Here is a 19,761-nt window from a genome sequence, read left to right as displayed (position 1 = left end):
GTCCTATTATGGCGACCAAATCAATGCCTAAAGGGAAACACTGAACAATGTCCCATTTTCAAAAGGCCCAAAATGGTTCCCCTGCCTCGTTTCCAACCAGTAAGGGCCATTTTTTCCCCTCCACTAAAACCCCCCTGCTTAGTTTCACTGAAAATTTCCCACGTCCTCTGTTGATTCTCTCTGAGCCCACTGTTGGGTAGGGACTGTCTCTATATGTTGCCAAGCGCTTAGTACAGTGCTCTGCACACAGCGCTCAATAAATACGATTGATTGATTGATTGATCAAAACGCTTCTTTAAAAAGAGTAGGTCAAATGCCCAAAATAAAACTGCACCCACAATCTGAGATTTTAATCTTTTATTAAGATTTTCCTAATGCTTTAAATTTAAAGGAATAACACTCCAAAGAAAACATTTGCAATGAAATACAACTGGCTTATAGTAATAGTCTTCTAAACACTAACATCACTTAAAGAGTGCTTTGCAAAGCACCACACGATGCAATTACAGCACCTTACAGTTATTTTACCACTAAACCCATACAGCCTTTGGAGGGAGAAAGGAAAACAAGCTCTCTGTACCTCAGTTTCTCAATCTGTTAAATAGTAGTTCCTTGCCTAGAGTCACACAGTCAGTCAGTAGTAGGACTGAGAACAGAATTTAGATCCCTGGACTCCTAATCCAGTTTACTCTTGAGAAGGCTATAACTTAAATTAAGATAGATCTAAAAAAAAAAAAAAAAAAAACTTGGGAACCAACCATCAAATAACTATAACAGTAACAATAACAACAACAAAATCAACCAAAATGCAGTTTCCTAAACAGCCATTTGTCATCATCTGGGTCTCAGAGGTAATAAAGGCGGTCTGTGAGTGACAGGCTTGGTTCTCTGTGAATGCTCTGACCTACTAGGAAAGCCAGTTTGTGAGCATACTGGCAAGGAGCTGGAACTCGAATAACACCCTTTAGTGGAAAAAAGAAAAATATAAAAAAGTGAATAAGCACGAGGTTATAGACTCGTCACTGAACTCGATTCCAGATTATTTAAATCTCCTCCAAGAGGCCTTCCCTGACTAAGCCCTTATTTTCCCTACTTCCTCTCCCCTCTGTGTTACCTGTGGACTTGGACCGATACCCTTTAAGCACTTGATATTCATGCCACCCGCAGTCCTACAAGACTTGTAGACATATAATAATAATAATAATGGCATTTCTTAAGCGCTATGTGAAAAGCAATGTTCTAAAGGCTGGGGAGGTTACAAGATGATCAGGTTGTCCCACGGGGGGCTCAGAGTCATAATCCCCATTTTACAGATAAGGTAACTGAGGCACAGAGAAGTGAAGTGACTTGCCCAAAGTCACACAGCTGACAATTGGCAGAGTCGGGATTCAAACCCATGACCTCTGACTCCAAAGCCCGTGCCCTTTCCACTGAGCCACGCTGCTTCTCTTGTACATACGTACATTCCCCTGGCCTGGAATGCCCTCCCTCCGCACATCTGCCAAGCTAGCTCTCTTCCTCCCTTCAAAGCCCTACTGAGAATTCACCTCCTCCAGGAAGCCTTCCCAGATTGAGCCCCCTCCTTCCTCTCCCCCTCCCCATCCCCCCCGCCTTACCTCCTTCCCCTCCCCACAGCACCTGTCTATATGTATATATGTTTGTATGTATTTATTACTCTATTTATCTATTTACTTGTACATATTTATTCTAATTATTTTATTTTGTTAATATGTTTTGTTTTGTTGTCTGTCTCCCCCTTCTAGACTGTGAGCCCGCTGTTGGGTAGGGACTGTCTCTATATGTTGCCAACTTGTACTTCCCAAGTGCTTAGTACAGTGCTCTGCACACAATAAGCACTCAATAAATACGATTGAATGAATGAATGAATGTACAGACCCTCCCATTTCCCCTATCAGGAATTTAATTCAATGCCTTTTTCCCCCCGAGGACTGTGAGCTCCTTGTGAGCAGGGATCATGTCTCTCAATTTGGTTGCATTGTTCTCTCCTAAGCACTTACTACAGTGCTCTGCACACAGTAGGTGCTCAATAAATACCACTGATTGAGCAATTGACTGAAAAACAGAATCATACCTAAATGTCAATTTGGAAAATCAAGTTTTTCAAATTGTAAAGGTACTTACTGGCCAGTTATAATACATATGGCAAAGCTTGTACGTTAAACGTTGCATATAGTCCGGTTTCAGGGCACTGTTATCGTAGATTACGTTATAATGTGTGGGAGACACACTGCCGCTTCTCACAGCCTGGCTCACAATAAAAAAGTCATACCTGTAATTATAAAAAGGAAAAGTCAATTAGAGCTTCACTCTGGAAATCAGTCAGCTGACATCAGTTTAGCAATCACTGGTTGCTACCCAATAGGCTGGACCCCAAAGTGACTTCCAGAGCAAGAACACCTCATAGTCACTGCCCTTGCAGTAGCTGATCATCTTGAAACCCAGAATAATACCCTACCCAAGGGCGAAGAGGATAGCTCATTTGTGGTGGGCAGAGCTGAACAATCATTCATTTACAGTGTCTTTAAAGGTGCCTCAACTTCTTCATCTGTAAAGTGAGGATTAGAGATCTGTTCTTCCTAGCTCTTTAATGGTGAATCCTCTGTGGGATAGAGCCTAACCATTTTGTAGGTACTCCAATGCTTAGCACAGTGTTGGACCTATACTAAGTACTCAAGGACAAATACACATTCTCCCCCTCAGCACTGTGAACTTGTTGTGGGCAGGAAATGTGTCTGTTTTAAGCACTTAGTAAAGCGCTTTCCACAGTCAGTAAATACAACTGAATGAAAGAATGAATGATAACAAACACCCAAATTAGCAGCAGAGGATGGCTCGTGAGGACTGAGGACAATCAATTAATCAATCGTATTTATTGAGCGCTTACTGTGTGCAGAGCACTGTACTAAGCGCTTGGGAAGTACAAGTTGACAGACAATCTCGACTGAGGTTACTCCCTCAACTGCTTCTGTTGGTAGCTCAGATCCTGCTCTGAGCTCGAGGGGTTGTCACCAGAGCTCCTGCACACTGCTTCCAAAGGGGTAGGAACTGGACCCCTAAGAGGACAACTCCAGCAGCTTTTCCTAGGAAACCCTCTGATGTATGTACTCTCCCAAGGACTTAGTACAGTGCTCTGCATGCAGTAGGCACTCAATAAATACCACTGATGATACACGCAGTGGCCAGGAAGAAGGGAGCAAGCCTCTCTCCCCTCTCATTTCCCTGCTGAGACCAGCTGTCTGCCCTACATGCGCTGCAGACATTTCGTCAGCCAACTGTGTGTTTTTCATGCCTGATCTGCCCAATTCCCCCGCCAGCTTACCATTCTGGTCTCAGTCAGTCAGCACTTACCATTCTGGTCGAGTGACCTCAACGTCAATAACGGTTCCAGGAGGTGGATTTTGAAGCCTTCCTCCAGACTGTGCAAAGAATCTGGCATTCACTCTTTTCTTCACCACAATCACTGTTAGTTTGGGGCTTAAAGATAATTATGATGTCAATAAACAACAGGTAGGTTACATCCTGTAGGCTTTCACCCATGTCTTAAGGAATGGGATTATTCTGACAGCTTTCCAAGGACCATCTAGAAGTGGCTGTGCATTCCAGAGCCATCTTATCCCTGCCATTAGGGAAGGCCTTCTGAAGGAAGCAGTCTGGGAAGTGGGGGCTGCCCTCTTACGCCCTCAGCCCCCCACCTCCCAGAGGGTCAAAGTCAAAGTAGTCTTGGAAGGGGAAAGGGGATCTCCCACCAATTCCACAGAAACTTGCAGCAGTAATTTCAGGAACCAGAGACTGGGTACCAGTACACATGGGTGGCTGTCAAAATGGCAGTCCTGGGAAATTCTGGGATTTTAGTAGTTAATACGAGAGACAGCTTAGAACGATCAAATTAGGATACTGGCAGACGTAGAACCCGGCAAAAAAAAGTAAGGGCAGTGCGATAGAACCTCAAGTATGCTCTGAAAAGACCTGAATTCCCCAAACCACGTATTCTAAAAGTGCCTTAATACAATGCTGAGACAAAAATTCCTTTCTTCAGGTAAAAGCTTGATTCTTCACATGGGAGGAGTCAGGACTGCCCAGCTTTTTTTTTTTTACAAGCCCAAAAGACAGGTCAGAGTATAACAAACAAACATCCCAGAAAACACAAAAAAGGGCAGAGTCTTGCAGACGCTGAGCTGCTGAAGGCTAGAGCTGATGGAGAGTGGATGGTCTGCCAATTAGATAGCACATTAACAAATTCTGTTAATTCTGATTCAAGGCAATTCTGTTGGGACTCCAGGTGAGAACTTATGTAATACTCCAGCTGCAACCCTCTCTCCTTAGAAACAGACCCTACCCATACCCATTCCTTTCGAACACATCATGGTTTCTGTAAAGCGATCACTAGACACTAGGTCCCAAGGATAATGTGATTGTGAGGGTCATGCAGGATAGTTGCTAGACCAGATTTATGTAACTACCAAGCTACACAGATGGAATTTGAATGCTTTACATCCCTGAGACTTGGTGAGATAATTCAATCAACGGTATTTATTTAGCACTTACTGTATGAAGAGCACAGTAATAAGAGCTTAAGCACTATACTATGTGCTAAAATTAAGCCCTATCTAGACAAACTAGAAAAAGAAGTGAATGTGTGAGAGGCTTATATTCTAATCTCCAAACTTGGTTCCAAAATATTTAAATGGCCTACAAGAGGCCTTCGCTGACTAAACCCTCGAGGAAAGGAAAGGGATGGGGTTCACTGCTGCCAGGCGAAAATTTTGCAGGATGTACAAGGAGCAGGATAAGGCCCTCATCTTTCACCCAAACCTTGTCCTCCCCACACTTTCCTATCTCTGTAGAAAGCACTGCCATTCTCCCTGTTTCAAAAGCACGTAATTCTTGACTATTCTCTCCTCTCGACTGTAAGCTCATTATGGGCAGGGAACGTTTCTGTTAATTCTGTTATACTGTACACTCCCAAGAGCTTAGTACAGTACTCTGCACACAATAAACACTCAAATACCATTGACTGATTGATTCACTCAACCCACATATACATTCTATCACCAAATCCTGTCAGTTCTACCTTCACATTGCTAAACTGTGCCCTTTCTTCTCCATTCAAAAACTTCTACTAAGCTGATCCAAGCACTTATCATAGCCCATCTGGATTACTGCATCAGCTTCCTCCTTGACCTCCTTACTTCCTATCTCTTCCCATTCTAGTCCTAACTTCATTATGCTGCCTGAATCATTTTTCTAAAAAAAGCAAGTCAGTCCATGTTTCCCCACCTCAAGAACCTCCAGTGGTTGCCCATTCCCCTCCACAAACTCCATTCTCTTTTCCAATGGTTTCAAAGCACTCAGCCACCTTGCCCCCTCCTACCTTACCTTGCTGATTTCCTACTAAAACACAGCCAGCACCCTTCCTTCCAATAACGCCAACCTACCCACTGTACCTCGATCTCACCTATCTCGCTAATGACCCGTCGTTCTTGTCCTGTCTCTGACCTGAAACTCCCTCCCTCTTCATATATGACAGAAAAGCCTTCATATATGACACCTTCAAAGCCGTACTGAAATCACATCTACCCCATGAGGCCTTCTCTGACTACGTCCTCACTTCTCCTACACTCCCTCCTGTGTCATCCTTACACTGTGATTTGTACCCTTTATTCATCCCACCCTTAGCCTCAAAGCACTTATGTATATAACCATAATTCATTTTAATGTCTATCTCCCGACTCCAGATTGTAAACTCCTTGTGAGCAGGGAACACGTCTACCAACTCTGTTATGGTGTGCTCTCCCAAACAGTACAGTGTTCTGCACAAAGTACGGTCTCAGGATATACAAACTGATTGATTGATATGTGAGGGGCAGCATTAACAGTAACAACAGACTTCTTTCCAGACCAAACAGGAATAAAGCTATACAATTCCACACTTACACATCAAAAATTTTGTAGTAGAATAGGATTAAGTAGAGAAAATTGACAAACCAAACTTGGGAAAACTACAAAGTTTATGCAGACGGTAGTAAGGGAAGGAAGTTTCAATTATCTTCAAAGATAGGCTAACCAAAAGTGGAGGTAAGGTTTCTGGAGAGGCAAAATGGCTCTTCTTGAACAACAATCCACTTCCTTTGCTCCTGTACATAAGCCGCAGACCACTGCTGGTGGAAGTCTAGATATTGGGCTGACCTAGTCCACCTCAAATTAACCCTTGGGTGCTTTAACTCTGCCCTCATTTCTGCCCGGCGAAGTTATTTCTCCATCCTTATGGACACTCATGCTTACTGCCCTTGCCACTTGTTTCAGATGTTTATCTCCCTCCTCAAACTCCCTGTCCCCCAACGCCCCCCCCCATCTCTAATCCCTAATGACCTGGCTACCTACTTTATTAGTACATTTTTCTTGTATATCTTTAAATATTGGATGACTAATCATGGTCCTAATTTGGGATATACAGCTGAGAGGCCCCAATTTTGTTTTCATGAAATAAGAGCTTCTGAATCTAATACGTGGCACTCAACAACAACAACAACAACAACAACAACAAATGGGTGATTGAGGAAAAGCCTGCATGATCAGCACAGAAAACGATCATTCTGTGGAAAATAGAAAACTCATCCGAATCAGTCCAGGAAAACCCATTTTTTCAGGAGCTTGTGGAAAATTAGACAGTCCTTAAAAGGAAGCAGTAGAGTGAAGTTCATATTTCACTCAGCTGTCTGGATCACGTTTTTGAAAAACCATTTGGTTCATGTTTCCCCACTCCTCAAGAACTTCCAGGGGTTGCCCCGCCACATCAAAGAGAAACTCCCTACCACAGGCTTAAAAATGCTCAATCACCTTGCCCCTCCTACCCTACCTCCCTGATTTCCTACAAAAACCCAGATTTGCTCCTCTAATGCCAACCTTCTCAACATATCTGGATCTTGTCTATCTCACCACCAACCTCTCACTCATGTTCTGCCTCTGGGCCAGAACACCCTGCCTCTTCATATCCAACAGACCATCGCTCTACCCAACTCCGAAGCCTTGTAGAAAGCACATCTTCTCCAAGAGGCCTTCCCTGATTAAGCCCTCATTTCCCCTACTACCACTCTCTTCTAGGTCACCCTTGCAAATAGATTTGCACCTTTCATTCACTCCTCCCTCAGCCCCCACAGGACTTATGTACATATCATTAAGTTTATTTATATCAAGCTCTTTATGAGCAGGGAACTTGTCTGCTAGTTTTGCTGTATTTTACTCTCCCGAGTGCCTAATACAGTGCTCTGCGTACAGTGAGCAGTCAATAAATATGACTGAGTTCCTTGCCAGGGCTGTCTGTTATTATTTCAGTTTGATGTGGAAAGGACTGGGCAACGAATGGAGATTTTTAAGGAGTGGAGAGCTCAATGTATGCAGCAATTTAGAAAAATGATCCAGGAGTTTACATGGGAAAATGCAGGGAAGGATGCAAGAAAAGCAATGCACATGTAAAAGAGAGAAAAGTCTCGATGGCCACAGGACTCATCCCTAAGCCTGTGTGCTGCTGTCACAGACTAAGCCCTCATTTCCTTCTGCCCACTCTGTTCTGTTGCCCTGACTTATTCCCTTTATTCTCCTCCCCCTGCCGCAGTCCCCACAGCATTTGTGCCCACATTCGTAATTTATGTTAATGTCTGTCTCCCCCTCTAGACTGTAAATTTGTGGTGGGCAAGGAATGTGCTTATTATATTGTTGTGTTGTACTCTCTCAAGTACTTAGTACAGTACTCTCCACATAGTAAGTGCTCAATAAAAACAGCTGGTTGATTGACAGTATTCCGTATTTATTCCAGGATGCAAGCAATAACAAAAAAATAATAAAAAATCCAATATCTGCCATCAGTGGCTGAAAGACACTCATTCCCACTTACCATACATCTCTATACTGGGATTTTCCCCTCAGGAAGCATGTTGACTGCCAAAAATCAATTTTAAAAGCCCACTATTTCCATGATTCTCATGAGCTTACCTGTAATCGTCACCAACAGATTTCAGGCAATCCAAAAATTGTGGGACCTCATAATTAACCAAAGTTTTCAGTTGCCCATCTCCTACACCATCTCGGTACACAATAATGCGTGTAGGCAAAAAGCCATTGCAGGCCAACCATTTGCGCAATGCCCCTGTAATAAAACCAGACACTTTTATTGCCATCTTTGGCTCATTTTCAAGACACTAGTTCCTATGGCTAATAACAAATCCAAGGCACACAGACCCTCAAAACCCAAACCTAAAGGAACTTCCTAAGAGAATTATGCAAATAGTTGAAGGGTAAGATCTTAGCTTGTGTAGAGACTACTTAAAAAGCACACCTTACCTTGCAAGCAAACTTTGAGTCCATCTACAAGCTCTTGCCCTCGATCTTGAAAGACACAGCGTGAGAACCAACTGTAGTACATAAAAAGAAAAACCGTCAACACTTGGAAATTATTGAATTATTCAAAAAAATACTTCCAAACTTGCTTTTCAATATCAAAGAAAATATAGAGTATTTGACTTAGGCTACTTGCTTTGGAAACTCTTGAAATTTCAGAAATAAGGAAAACAGAGCAAACTGTTAATGTTTAAAGTTCTAACAGGTCTTATTCTTACAACCCAATGGACATATTCTATTTAAGATGAAGTATTTTTTACCAACTCCTTTCTAGGACTAAGTGGATTCTCCAGTTCAGTTTATGAAATTTTAAAGGTGCTATATTAGCTAAACTGTTTTAAAATCTGTTAGGAGTAATTAAAAGGAAATGATTGGTTTTTCAAATAAGAGAGTCACCAATAACTTTGTCGTTCTAGAGACATCAGTACACCTGTAATGCAACATTCAAGTAATTTATCAAAGATGCAAACTGTTTAATCAAAAGGACCACCAATTTAAAAACTAAACAGGGATCAACTACAAAAGAATTTAGGCTACATATGATTTAATCAGTTACATGAAGCACACCAGGTTAGGTGTTAAAGTACTGAGAATGGGACTCCAGAGCCACTTCTATTCCTGCTCTGGGACCTATTTCCCCACCTGCCTCTCCCCAGCTCAGACCGCTGAGTTGTGAGCACACGGAACAACTGTTATGAAAGTACTATGAGCAATTGTAAAAGTGGAAAGTGACAAGAGAAGGGATCGCTGTGGCCACTTATAACTCTAACTTTCCTTCTTGAGGGCTTGGATGCTAAAGCAGGTGGAGTACAGCTGTGCCTTCTAGTTCTGCACCCAATAAGAGCCAGGGTCCTGGATTTGGATTAGACCTTCCAAACATTTCTTCTAGACTGTCTCTCCCCTTCTAGACTGTAAGCCCGGTGCGGGCAGGGATTGTCTCTCTTTCTTGCTTAATTGTACTTTCTGAGCACTTGGTACAGTGTTCTGATCACAGTAAGCGCTCAATAAATATGACTGAGTGAATGCATTTCTTACCGTGTCATTCCTTGATTGAGGCTGGAAACAAATCCTGCAATTGACCGTCGCCCAGCAGTTGTATCATGGTAACAATCAATCCCAACTATCATCACATTCTTGAGCTTTAAAATAAAAAGTGAAACTTTAGCAAAAATAAATTACAAGAATATTAAAATAATAGTAATCTAAAAAGTTTCTAATGCTCTGCTAATGCCTTTTTATTTTCATTTATTCCCTGTTTGACAGTTGTCTCAAATACAGGGACCGTGTCTGAGATTTTCCTTTTAAAATCCCTTCAGGGCCTACAATGGTGTTTTGCACTCGGAAGGCTCTCAAATCTAGTTCTCTGGCTGAACCACACCAACCCACATGCTGATGAAAACACTTTTAAGGGACATAAACCACCTTCATTTTCTCAGGTCAACAATTAAGAAACTGTTTGCTTCAACAGTACAAGAACCACTACAGTATTTCATCCACTATTAGTAAGCAAGAGGCTTCAAGATTATTTGGTCTGAGGGATTTTGGCTCTTAGGCTTAAGCCAATAAACATTACAACAGCATATACTATATAGTATATATGCTATAAAGTAACATCCAAAGACTGGAGTTGCTAAGTAAATAAAGTCTAATCCACTGCCTACTGCTCCCACTCAGGGAGAGGGAGGGAGATAATGAGAGCAATAGAAGTAGCTTAACTCTTCCTCCTCAGTTTTGAAACAATAAATCATGATCAATAGTGATACTATTTCCCTCTAGAATTCAAGCTTCTCATGGGCAGGGAACAAATCTGCCAACTCCATTATACTGTACTCTCCCAAGTGCTTAGTGCAATGCTCTGCTCATGGTAAATGCTCTGTAGCTACCATTGATAAATACCATTGATGGGTTCTTCTTTTACTAAGAAATCATGACTCCAAAACTGTCAGCCTTTAACATGAACAGATGATCTGGATTGTTCTAAATCACTGCAAATCTCCAAGCCCACCTTTTCTCTTGCCTGCAGGACACCTCCACTTGGGGGTTCCAGGAGCACCTCAAACTCACCAGGTCTAAAACCAAACTTTTTACATTTCTTCTAAAACCACTCATCACCCAACTTCCCATTTGTCAGTACCCCACGCTAATCCTAGACGCCCACGACCACAATATTCATTCATTCAGTCGTGTTTATTGAGCGCTTCCTGTGTCACCTCAACTCATTACCTTACAGCTCTCAGATTTATTCAACTGCTCGTTCCTCCCCCACAACATTTCCTGGGACTACCCCTTTCTTCATCCTCTTCTCATCATATCATCTTCCCAAAGCAGAGCTCGACACACGTCTCTCCATCATTAATACCACCACTGGACTCCCTCCACACCAAGCAAAATCTCCAGGCCATTCATCAGCTCTAGTTTACACATCAGCTCTCTTCCCCTGTTGTACCTAGCTGACACTCCTAGGCTCAACCCAACCTCAAACGTCTCACTCTCAATTTCCCAGTCTAGAAACTCCCTCCAACTTCCTCAAATCTGCCAGGCAAGATTTCAAGCCTGTGTTCAAAGCTTCCTTAAAAAATTTATCTTCCACTGGAAAGTAGTCTTCCCTGATTAATTTACAAGGCCCTAGTAACACCAACCCAACACTACCAATAGAACATATATTTCATGCCTACACTCAGCACTAATATACTGAAGCATATTTATAGACGTATATTCAATCGTTTATCTATTTCATCCTGTTACACTTGTGCCATGTCCTGTTACCTCCTCACTCTGTCTCTGTTCCCACTATTTGAAATACTTTTTGTCTCTCCATCCCACTAGATCATAAAATTTGAGGGCAGAGGACTCTGTGCCTTGCTTCTGTTTTAATCTCCCACATGTTTAATAGCATAGTCACACTCAGAAAGGTGCTCAATATACAACAGTGATGATGATGAACTAGGAATTGCTTCCAAGTGAAATACATACTACAATGTATAGGTTAAGTGCAACCTTAACACAAACACAAAAACGTAAAAGTTTAGTTATTTAAATTCCAGAATTAAATAATTCTGCATGGCTCCATTCATAATCCTAAGTGAAATCTTCAGTTTCAGTTTTGGCAGAACACTTCTCTTTTTAAAACTTTATGGTTTTAAAATTGTCTTTTATTCAGCATATTCTGCCAATTATCCAGCTTTTGCTAACTGGTGCCTGAGTTCTTTCCTTCTGCCTGCATAATCACATTAACTTTGTTAAACCCCGTTGTCGGGTAGCAATTCCCTCTATCTGTTGCCGAAATGTACTTTCCAAGCACTTAGTACAGTGCTCTGCATACACTAAGTGCTCAATAAATACAACTGAATGAATGAGTGGAAAAGAACACTTATCAGAGAATTGAAGACTAGATTGTTAGACACAAACTTAACTTATAATTTCTTATAAATTAATTTTTTCTGGTTCTCAGTTTCCCCAGGTATAAAATATCTGCCAAAACTACCTCAAAAATTTTGAGAAGCACCACGACTGCTTCAAAGAAGTACTTACACATTAAAAAAACCCCAAGGTTTCTCTGGCCAAAACATTAACTGAACATAACTAAACATGAACAGTTCAAGAAAGTCTGGAACTTACAGGAATTTCAACACTCCAGAGCTCTCCTCCCATCTTGCAATTCATCTGAAGAGCAATTTTTGTAGCAATGGCCATTACAGTCTGTGGTTTGCCTAAGGTGCGAGCGACCACACACTGACTCGGTGTGGGACAGTCCGTACACAAGTATTTCTTGATAGCATCATATTTGTCCTTCCGATTACTGGACAAAAGGCAGACTACCTTTAAAGAGAAATAAATCCCAGCTGATTATGCATTAAGAGGACTAACTTCAGAGGAAAGGATGGGATGGCGACATTTGCAGAGACTGCGACTGTGTGGATTTTCTCATTAACAACAATTTTACTCACTGAAATCTCAAGCTATAGGATAAAAAAATTCACTGCAACTGAATGTGCCAATAACGATCAAGTATGTATATGCCATAAGTAGCATGGCACAGTGGAAAGAGCCAGGGAATCTGAAGGTCATGGATTCTAATCCCGGTTCCTCCTCTTGTCTGCAGTGTGACTTTGGGCAAGTCACTTAACTTCTCTGGGCCCCAGTTACCTCATTTGCAAAATGGGGATTGAGACAGTGAACACACGTGGGGCAGGCACTGTGTCCAATCTAATTTGCTTGTCTCCACTCCAGAGCTTAGTACAATGCCAGGCACATAGTAAGCACTTCACAAATACCACAAAATTATTATTAATTTAAAACATGTGGAAAAATTCTAAACCATAACTAGTAACCAAATTTAATATTAGCCAGCTAAACAATACAAAACTATTCAGGGATAAAGAATTTAGAATTGATCTATTTTTAAAAAAATCTCAGATTACTTATAAAAGCAGAACCATAAACAAGATGTGTAATCTTATAAAGCCCACTTATGAAATATTTGAAACGGGCATATTAATCCTAATATCACTGAAATGTCAAAATAATCAAAATAGCATACTCACTATCTGAGTATCTGAGGTAACCTTTTGTTGTAAAACTCTTAGGTAAGCTTCAGTTCTATCATCCACTTCAATCCTAGAAGAAGAATAGACTGTCAAAAAATTTAACCAAGCGACAATTATAGAACATTTGATTTGACTAACTGTTAATTTTGAAACCCAAAACTGGAAGAAGGGGAAGAGAGAATGAAAGATCTGTATTAAACATTTCATGAATTTTATCCTTTTCCCTTGTAAATGGGCTATGCTCTAAACCTACTGTAAAAGGAAACTAAAATGTAATTAAGCAATTAATAAATGGGGAACGCCATCAACACCCCAATAAGCATTCAAGACTTAGCACATCTCTGTAGATAGTAAGACTTGCTAAGGGCTAGCTAAACCCTATGGCAAATTGGGGGTCGGGGGAGGATAATCTGGATGATTTCAGAGAACCAACTTTTAAAGTCACAGGAGTCTAGGCAGAAATATTTAGCATGTCCAAGGCAGGTCAGGTCAAACCCAGGCTTGGAACTAGATCAATACTGTTGTGCCAAGGTTCTTTCCTCCACTACCTCCACACACAGGAATATCTTGCCCCAGGCCGTACCCATGGGCCACCCATTTCCCCTTCCAATCACTCTAGGATATGGGAGTCCCAGCAGATCCCTCAAGACAGTAAATGCCTTTTCTATAGTACTTGTTAAGCACTTACTACCTACCAGGCACTGTACTAAATGCTGGGAGAGATGCAAGCTAATCAGGTTGGACACAGTCCATGTCCTGCTTGGAGCTCACAGCATTCAAGCCCATGTTTACAGATGAGGTAACTGAGGCACAGAGAAGTTAAGTGACTTGCCCAAGGTCATACAGCAGACACGTGGAAAAAACGGCATTAGAACCCAGATCCTTCTGACCCCCAGGCCAGTGCTCTATCCACAAGGCCACGCTGCTTCCTTGTGGGCAGGCAACGTGTCTACCGATTCTGTTATATTGTCTTCTCCCAAGCAGACAGTACAATGCTCTGCATACAGGAAGCACTCAATAAATTTGATTGATCGACGGATCACCAGGTGGCTATCTCACAAAGCTGATATCAGCATTTGCCACACAGCCAACTCAATTAATCTACACACGCCCAGATTTCCATTTAACTTCTTTTAATATCACATTTTGTCTGATAACATTAGCGGTGTTCATGCTATGTTACCGTGTGCCTTTGCCACGGTGAGAAGCTTTCAAAAGCATTCAACATCCCACTCTAGTTCTTTCTTCACCCTACTGCCTGGATCACTTTTCTAAAAAACTGCTCAGTCCCTATCTCCCTATTCCTCAAGACCCTCCAGCGGTTGCCCATCCACTTCCACATAAAAACAGAAACTCCTTACCTTTGGCTTTAAAGTACTCAGTCAGCTCATCCCCTCCTACCTTAACTTGTTGATCTCCTATTAAAACCCAGCCAGCACACTTTGTTCCTCTAAATGCCAAGCTATTCTGCGAACCTCAATTTCATCCATCGCACTGCTTCCCCAAGTCATCCCTCTGGCCTGAAGCTTCCTCCCACTTCACATCCGACAGGCCACCACTCTCCCCATCTTCCAAGCCTTATTAAGAGGCCTTCCCTGCCTTAGGCCCTCATTTTCCCTCCTCTCTTTCCCTTTTGCATTGCCTATTCACTTAAATCTGTACACTTTTCACCTGTAAAATGGTGATTGAGACGATGAGCCCCCCGTGGGACAACCTGATCACCTTGTAACCACTCCAGTGCTTAGAACAGTGCTTTGCACATAGTAAGCACTTAATAAATGCCATCATTGTTATTATTTCAGAACTTGATATTCACTCCACCCTCAGCCTCACAGCATATACGTATATATCTGCACTTTATTTTAATGCTTGTATCCACCTCTATGACTGTAAGCTCCTTGTGGGCAGGGAATTTGTCTAACATCTGTTTTATTGTAGTGTCCCAAGAGCTTAGTATAGTGCACACAGCTCTCTTACACATAGATAACTTTGAATAAATACCACTAAGTGACCGATTCACCCAATGAAAAATTTCCTTTGCATCAAGTGCTAAAAATTCTGTCACTGCAGGAACTACCAAATGGTTAAAGTTGACCAATTATTTTTCTCTAGAACAGGAATCAGATGAAAGAAACATTTAATTCCCTGGTCAGTTCTGGTTAAGTAGCGTGGCTTAGTGGAAAGAGCACAGCCTTGGGAGTCAGAGGATGTGGATTCTAATCCCTGCTCTGCCACTTGTCTGCTGTGTGACCTTGGGCAAGCCACTTAACTTCTCTGTGCCTCAGCTACCTCATCTGTAAAAAGGGATTAAGACTGTGAGCCCCACGTGGAACAACTTGATTATCTTGCATCTACCCCAGGGCTTAGAGCGGTGCTTGGCACATAGTAAGCACTTAACAAATACCATAATTATCATTATTATTATTATTAAAAACCAAACCACCACCCTCGCATCAGTGCAAGTTTAAATACCTTGCAAAGTAACCACTTACAATTATTTTTCCAATTAAGATGTCTTCGGCAAGACCCGTTTTATAGATGCATCCAAAACTAGAGTACCTCTGGCTTACCTGAAACCACCAATGAGGTCCCTGCCACTATCCCAAGCAGACCTCTATGGAGTGAATGGAACCACATGGTACTTACATTATTGCTTTCTTCATTTGGATTCCCATTGCAGGTGTAACTTTAAAGAGATTTTGAATTAGGGAATTGGCAGCATCATAATTTCTCCGTGTATAGATCAACAGCCAATTGTCCAGTGGTTTAACACTAATTAAAGGTGCACCCCTTGTTTCTTTCGACCAGTCTGCAAGTGCTGGATTGTAGTCAAACTGGATATAAAAGTACAAAAATACAATTATGAAAGCACTATACTCTGCCACACAAGATATGGGCCAATAGAAACACTTGAAGCAATAAGCTTATGGTGGATTTTTACAAGTGGAACTTAAGCAATGCTAATACTACAGAATTGCATCTAAATTAACTTTGTCATTTTCCTCTATGGGTCTAGAATATAAAACTGACAGGCAAATACTTTTCATAATACCAAAACAGACAATGTTTGATAACTACAGAAGTCAGTCTTACAGACCACTTACCCATGAGAAGACCCTATGATAATTCCTTTTAAATTGTGGGGGGTTTCCTTTCTTTAACTGTCCAGTGCACAGTGAATAATGAGAGAGCAGGCTTCTAAATTTGCAGGATTTTTCATTTCTCTTACCTCCAAAGCTGAATTAGTTTCTTCCCATTACTCTGGAAGTGACATAATTTATAAAGGTTTAATTTAAAAAACTATCTCACTGTTTTTCCCGATTGGATGATCTTCTCCGTCTGCATAATTCTTCCCGAGAAGGCCAGCAAATTAGAGTCAAAGCTTAAGCCCCAGTCTCGAAGTTCCTTTTGAACATTGTCGTCTCTGTTAATTTAGATTTGAGTAAAAGTTTAGAAACTGAAGGGGAAAACAACAAACTAATCAGGTTTATAGGTTACTAATGCTTAAGACATCACAGAATCTGAATATTCTCTAGTTAAAACATACTTAAATCTTGCACGGTGGCATTATTAGGATTGGGATTCTTAAAAGTATGGCAAAGCATTACCTAAGTTGTGTGAGTCTCAAGTCTTTCTCTCTATTCCACCTCCCGCTCTGTTCAAGGCTAATGCTGGAACACCTAGACTTCTGCCTTCAAACAAATAATCCCATACAAAGATGACAGGGCTCTAGACTGTAAACTCTTTGTGGGCAGGGATCACATCTACCAATTCGATTGTATTTACTCTCCCAGGCACTTAGTACAGTGTCATCCACACAGTAAAGTGCTCAATAAATAGCCCTGACTGACAATTAAAAGCCTAATAATAATAATGATGGTATATGTTAAGCACTTAGTATGAGTCAAGCACTGCTCTAAGCCCTGGGGTAGATAGAAGGTAATCAAGTTGGATACACTCCGTGTCCCACATGGGACTCAAAGTCTAAATCGCCATTTTACATCTGAGGTCACTGAGGCATAGAGAAGTGACTCCTCAAGGTCACATAGCAGACAAGTGGTTCATTCACTAGGAGTTCATTCACTAGGCCACACTGCTTGCCATTATTTAGGGAGTGCACTGAGATGTCAACCCATTCTTTTATGTCTAGCAACACTTAAAACCCAATACATTTAGCCGTGGACAAATGTCAAGATCCTATTCAAACTGCTCTCTAAATAAGAAAGCTAAACACTACCCATTCAAAAGGACAAGCCTCAGGTCCTGGGAGAACGCACATGACGCTACTGATTATAGTGAGAGTGGTTTGCACAGTGCAACTCGCACTCCCTCACCAAGCGCTTAGTACAGTGCTCTGCACACAGTAAGCACTCAATAAATACGATTGATTGATTGCTAGTCGTGTTGCTACTGTGACCCAGTGGGTAAAATGCTGAATAGCCTGGCGGGGGATGGGGGGCAACCTTCTGAGAAATATAATTCTTCGCAGAGTGCAAGTAAAAGCAAAGGTTTTTCACTGCAGGACCTACTGACAGCCAAAGGATCAATGCTGAGCTCCAGTGCCACTGGCCGGCAAGAAGCAGCTTGGCTTAGTGGAAAGAGCATGGGCTTGGGAATCAGAGGACGTGGGTTCTAATCCCGGCTCCGCCACTTGTCTGCTGTGTGACCTTGGGCAAGCCGCTTAACTTCTCTGTGCCTTAGTCACCTCAGCTGTAAAATGGGGATTAAGACTGTGAACCCCATGTGGGACAACCCGATTACCTTGCATCTACCCCAGTGCTTAGAACAGTGCTTGGCACATAGTAAGCGCTTAACAAATATCATACTACTACTAATAATAAAAGCCGGTTGCCCTGGTGGCAATAACTTACTTATGAATGTAGTCAATCAGCCTTCCTACTTCCCGCTGCCTTTGTTCAGGCGTTAATCTTGTGTGAACAGCCAAGTCTTTCATCACTGTAAAATCACTTCGCATTTTATCGGTTAGGCCTATAAATTAAAATATTTAAAGACAGGTCAAAAAGGTAAAAATTTACCAGAATTGCAAAAAAGTGCTGAAGCCACAATAGGGAAAATGTGAAGTAAACTGAGGAGTCGGCAGAGGAAATGCTGAAGGAAAAAAAAAAAATCAACAAACCACAAGAGGCAAACCTGTGGAAACTGAAATAAATCAGTAAATAGTGAGTGTCAGATTGTTTGAAGAAGAGGTTCTAGAGAAAATTACTTATGGAAATTCATCACCAGAATCTAGCCTTCTCCTGTCAATGTAGCAGAAAATTGCACAATACCTGTAAGGTAGCAGAGCTCAGGGATGAGTAATGCAGGTCCCGGTAAAGCCCCACCAGGTCCTCTCCTCCGCTTAGGCTGGCTAACTAAAACTGGCTGTTTCAAATCAGTAATTTCTTGGTTGTATTGCTGCACAACAAAAGCAAAAGTCTGCCTTTATCATAAATAACACATGCCTTTAGTAACTAGCCTACAGCTTTGACATTAGTACGGCTCTTACTTTGATTACTGGTCATAAATTACTTACTGGTCATCTCTACCTGGATGTCCCCCCCAGCACTTGAGCTCAACATGTCCAAAACTGAACTCATCTGACCCCCGAAATTCTCTCCTCCCCTTCACTTTCCCTAACAGTTAACACCACCATCATACCACCATCATCTTTCCCATCTCCCAAGCCCATAAGCCTGGCATTATCCTTGACTTCTCTCCTTCAACTCACACATTCAGTCAATCACCAAATCCTGTTATATCTTCATACCATTCATCTCCAGAATTCACCCAAATGGCCCCCACACTGGTCCAGCCACTAATCATATCCTGGCTTATTGGGTCAGCCTCCTTTCTGATCTCCCATCCACCAAGTCTATACTTCACTCCGCTGCTTGGATTGCTTATCTAAAACCCTCTTCTGCCCATATCTTCCCCACTTCTATAAAACCTCATACGGCTATCCATTCACCACCGCATCAAACAAGAGACTCTTGCCTATTACCTGTAAGACACAACAATAAGCTCATACCCCCCTACCTATGCACTCTTCTCCCACTAAACATCAGTTCTCCCTCATCATTCCTCTCAAATTAACCTACTCACTGTGACTCTGTCTCATCTCTCTTACCACTGGCCTATTGTTCATATCCTCCCTCTAAACTAACAGGCTGCTGCTCTACCTGTTGTCAAAGCCCTTTCTGAAATTACATTTTCTCCACATGGCCTTTGGAAATTAATCTCTAATAGTCCCCACTTTACATCCCCCGACTATCCCAAGTCATCTAAGTACTGAAGTACAAGCCTTAGTGCACTTATTTACACATCCTATATATTCTGTTCCCTCCCAAATTGTACTAAGCTGTCTGTCTCTCGCTCAGGATTGTGAAATTCCCAAGGCAAGGGATCATGTGGTATTTAAGCGTTTACTATACGCCAAGCACTGGGTTAGATCAAGTGTACTATTGTATTATACCAGTCATTTAATACACTGCTCCTCACAGTGCTATTGAATTTCCCTCGCCTGCCCTCCCCGCTGCCTCACCTAGGCACTTGGATTGTACCACTTAAACACTTGATATTCACCCAATCCTCAGACTCACAGCATGCCACTTCCCTTAGAATTTATTTTAATGTCTGCTTCCCCCTCTAGACTTGTAAGCTCCTTTTGGGCAGAGATTGTGTCTATCAACCCCATTGTACTTTCCCAACTGCTTAGTACAGTGCTCTGCTCAGACAAAGCACTCAATAAATACCACTGATTGACTGATTACAGTTGAGATAATACTAGAATCTGTACTAG

At 41.8% G+C, this 19,761-nt stretch overlaps 1 protein-coding gene across 2 annotated transcripts in view; it reads right to left on the bottom strand.

Annotated features, from left to right (window-relative positions):
• Positions 1–342: 342 nt before the first annotated feature.
• The window catches only part of PIWIL1 (piwi like RNA-mediated gene silencing 1), a 37,525-nt gene continuing 18,106 nt past the window's right edge, over positions 343–19,761 (bottom strand). For both annotated transcript variants that reach the window (XM_038763036.1, XM_038763037.1), the window contains exons 11-22: positions 18,251–18,377; positions 17,834–17,951; positions 16,272–16,386; positions 15,609–15,796; positions 12,960–13,032; positions 12,034–12,234; positions 9,451–9,554; positions 8,359–8,429; positions 8,011–8,164; positions 3,370–3,495; positions 2,143–2,290; positions 343–962 (exon numbers count right to left, since the gene is read on the bottom strand). In XM_038763036.1, the coding sequence (XP_038618964.1) occupies positions 846–962; positions 2,143–2,290; positions 3,370–3,495; positions 8,011–8,164; positions 8,359–8,429; positions 9,451–9,554; positions 12,034–12,234; positions 12,960–13,032; positions 15,609–15,796; positions 16,272–16,386; positions 17,834–17,951; positions 18,251–18,377 (1,542 nt within the window). In that variant the 3' untranslated portion in view covers positions 343–845. The remainder of the gene's footprint in view (positions 963–2,142; positions 2,291–3,369; positions 3,496–8,010; positions 8,165–8,358; positions 8,430–9,450; positions 9,555–12,033; positions 12,235–12,959; positions 13,033–15,608; positions 15,797–16,271; positions 16,387–17,833; positions 17,952–18,250; positions 18,378–19,761) is intronic.

Source organism: Tachyglossus aculeatus, chromosome 21 (genome assembly GCF_015852505.1).
Source record: "Tachyglossus aculeatus isolate mTacAcu1 chromosome 21, mTacAcu1.pri, whole genome shotgun sequence".
NCBI classification, from domain to species: domain Eukaryota; kingdom Metazoa; phylum Chordata; class Mammalia; order Monotremata; family Tachyglossidae; genus Tachyglossus; species Tachyglossus aculeatus.
This window is presented reverse-complemented; position numbering and strand designations above follow the sequence as displayed.